Source organism: Echinops telfairi, unplaced genomic scaffold (assembly GCF_000313985.2).
Source record: "Echinops telfairi isolate 266 unplaced genomic scaffold, ASM31398v2 ScPeMD7_10;HRSCAF=50, whole genome shotgun sequence".
NCBI lineage: Eukaryota > Metazoa > Chordata > Mammalia > Afrosoricida > Tenrecidae > Echinops > Echinops telfairi.
Genome location: NW_022103907.1, coordinates 3863699 through 3866926, shown reverse-complemented (window position 1 = coordinate 3866926; position 3228 = coordinate 3863699). Strand labels below are relative to the sequence as shown.

Below are 3228 nucleotides of genomic sequence, written 5' to 3'. Positions count from 1 at the left end.
GCTTCCTCGGAGGTCTGGACACCCACTCCAGGATGGCTCCAATCCACCTTTCTACTCGGATGTCTCTGAGTCAGGCCCACCGTCCAGTGCTCAAGGCACCGAGCGGTGCCTCTGAAGAAAGGCCTAGAGGTCCACTTCCCCAAATTCAGCCACCGGGACCTTGTCGAACAGAGTTCTATTCTGACACCGGTGGGGCCACCAGGAGTCCGAATGCACAGCGAGATCACGGTGTGGGATTCACCCTTCTTGCCCAGGCAGTGGAACTGCGGAGACTCAAACCCAGCATCCCGGGGTGGGTGAGACAGGCACTGGCAGGGACATGGGTGATGTCTATGGAACAGAGATGCCAGGCAGGCTCAGAAGAGGCTGGGACCCCAAAAGAGGGATCCTTCGCAGCCCCTGGCCCTTGTTCACCTGCCAGGACATCTCAGCTGACCCAGTGCTAGCATGCCAGGCCTGCTGGGTGCTGAAGCTGCCGGTGAGGTGCTGAGTGGGAGCGGGGCCACTGCCTCCTTCTCGCATGCACCAGAGATATTGATTTCTCTCATTTCTCCCCGAGCCAAATGAGGTCAGGAGGTACGTTCGTTGTTGGAGGTAACAGCCACTGCATTTATTTTTATTTTTTAAATCACTTTGTTGGGGGCTCGTACAGCTCTTATCACAATCCATCCATCCATTGTGTCAAGCACACTTGTACCTTGGTTGCCATCAAGTAGAAAGTAAATGTTTTGAAAATGATGATAGCCACGGCATTTCTATGCCCGCTTTCTGCCAACTCCTGCCAGGAGCTGCCACTGCCCCTTTGCTGTCTTCCCAGGTTCAATACAGGAGAGGCTGGGAAGAAATTATGCGCCTGTGGAACCCCTGGGGCCAAACGGAATGGAAGGGACGCTGGAGTGACAGGTACATATGGCTTCTGGAAGTAAGCCAGAGTTCAGGGAAGTTGCTCCTCCACCAGGAGGGGTGAGACCCTTGCGTGACTGCATGGCTCTGTGGGTGTGGACCTTGGCGTGGAGGCGGAAGGGTTATGTTTGTGGCCAAAGCCACGGCCACAGCCAGATATGGTCCTTACTCCCCTGGCTACTCACTGTACCCCTGAGCCCGGTCAGCTCTCTCAGAAAGGGTGCCCCTGGGCAACAGGAGGCTCAGGTGATCAACCCTAGATATCGATCCCTCCAACACCTCTCACCTGCTGTGGCCTCTTCTGAGTGGAGGGGCCTATATGGAGGGGTGAGGGTGTGGGGACACAACCTGCACACCAGCAGGGCGGGGGCGGGGGCCAGGAAGATGATCAGAAAGGGAAAGCAGCAGGTGCAGACAAGCCGGACAGCGGGCTCAAACAAGCAGTGAGAATCAATGCAGTGCCAAACTTGGGGACAGGAGGCCAGTGGCCAGAGTGCTACAGTTGGCCACTGCCTGGGGCCTGGGCTAGGCTGTGAGCCTTTCTGCAGGGGCTGGTCAACATGTCCTAAGTACCTAAGATGAAATCTCACCATCCTCCAAGGAGCACTTTGGCTATATTTCTTCCCAGACAGACTTGTTTGTCCTTTTAGCAGATGCAGTAAGTATGAGTAAAGTAATATTTGTACCCACTCCAAAAGCAGGTGACCCAACAGAATGCTCAAATGATAGAACAAGAGCACCGATCTCACACACAGGTAAAATTTTGCTGAAGATCCTCCAACAACAGTAGCAGCAGCACATTGACAATGTCTGCAATGTTCAATCACATTGACCATGCCTGCGAGTTCAATCACATTGACCATGACTGAGAGTTCAATCACAATGACAATGCCTGCGAGTTCAATCACAATGACAATGCCTGCGAGTTCAATCACAATGACAATGCCTGCGAGTTCAATCACATTGACCATGCCTGCGAGTTCAATCACATTGACCATACCTGAGAGTTCAATCACAATGACAATGTCTGGGAGGACAATCACAATGACAATGTCTGCGAGTACAATCACATTGACAATGTCTGCGAGTTCAATCACTTTGACCATGCCTGCGATTTCAATCACATTGACCGTGTCTGCAAGTTCAATCACATTGACCATGTCTGCGAGTTCAATCACATTGACAATGTCTGCGAGTTCAATCACAATAATGTCTGCGAGTTCAATCACTTTGACCATGTCTGCGAGTTCAATCACATTGACAATATCTGCGAGTTCAATCACATTGACAATGTCTGCGAGTTCAATCACATTGACCATGTCTGTGAGTTCAATCACATTGACAATGTCTGCGAGTTCAATCACATTGACAATGTCTGCGAGTTCAATCACATTGACAATGTCTGCGAGTTCAATTACTTTGACCATACCCACGAGTTCAATCACAATGACAATGTCTGAGAGTTCAATCACATTGACAATACCTGCGAGTTCAATCACATTGACAATGTCTGTTAGTACAGTCACATTGATGATGCCTGAGTTCAATCACATTTACAATGCCTGCAAGTACAGTCCAGTGACACTGATTGCATTCCTCAGGGGCTGGGCAGCCACTATTTCCCCCCTTTTCCAGATTGTCCCTTCCCCTTTAACCTAAACTCACGGCCCCCTAATTTCCCATCTTACCTTTCAAATTGCTATTGTCAATTTGATCCCATATGGATAGTTCCATAAAAGAACATCCTGTTCAAGGAAGCCATTCTTTACTCATTAAGCTAGTGCTTGTAAACCTCCCTTTATATGTACTCATATGGGGAGATCCCCCCCCCCCAATTCTAGTTCAGAGGAAGATAGCTGCGAGCATAAAGGACTAGTGATATTTATGAATGTGGGAAGGAGGCAAGGGGCATCTTTGCCCACTCATGTTCCAAGTATTCAGGTCACAACTTCTTGGACCCTAAATAAGGAAGCGAAGTTGATGAAGTCTTATGCCAGAAGCTACTCAAGAGGCCAAGGTAATAGAAGTGAAGAGCAGGTACATTGCCCCACTCGCCAATGGGAAAGAAACCCAGGCCATGGCACAAGGATTGATTTTAGTAGTACAGAGGGTGGTGGATTTGGTGCTCGGTGATGAGAAAGGCAGGTAGGATGGGTGACCCTCAGCATCCAGAGACTGTGGGGCAGCTGAGAGAAGCTGCACAGGCAGGGATAGGCTGGCCCAACTGGGCTTTGTAGTTGGAGACCAGCCCCTGGGATACCTAACAAAATAGAGCCAGGGTAGAATGAGGACACCCCAGAGATTCTCAGGAAAGGAAAGTCTTTC

General features: G+C 50.0%; 1 protein-coding gene across 1 annotated transcript in view; it reads left to right on the top strand.

The window, feature by feature from the left end:
- The window catches only part of CAPN13 (calpain 13), a 65319-nt gene that overhangs the window by 34464 nt on the left and 27627 nt on the right, over window positions 1–3228 (top strand). Inside the window, exon 7 of the mRNA XM_045287019.1 lies at window positions 818–903. Within this exon, the coding sequence (XP_045142954.1) occupies window positions 818–903 (86 nt within the window). The remainder of the gene's footprint in view (window positions 1–817; window positions 904–3228) is intronic.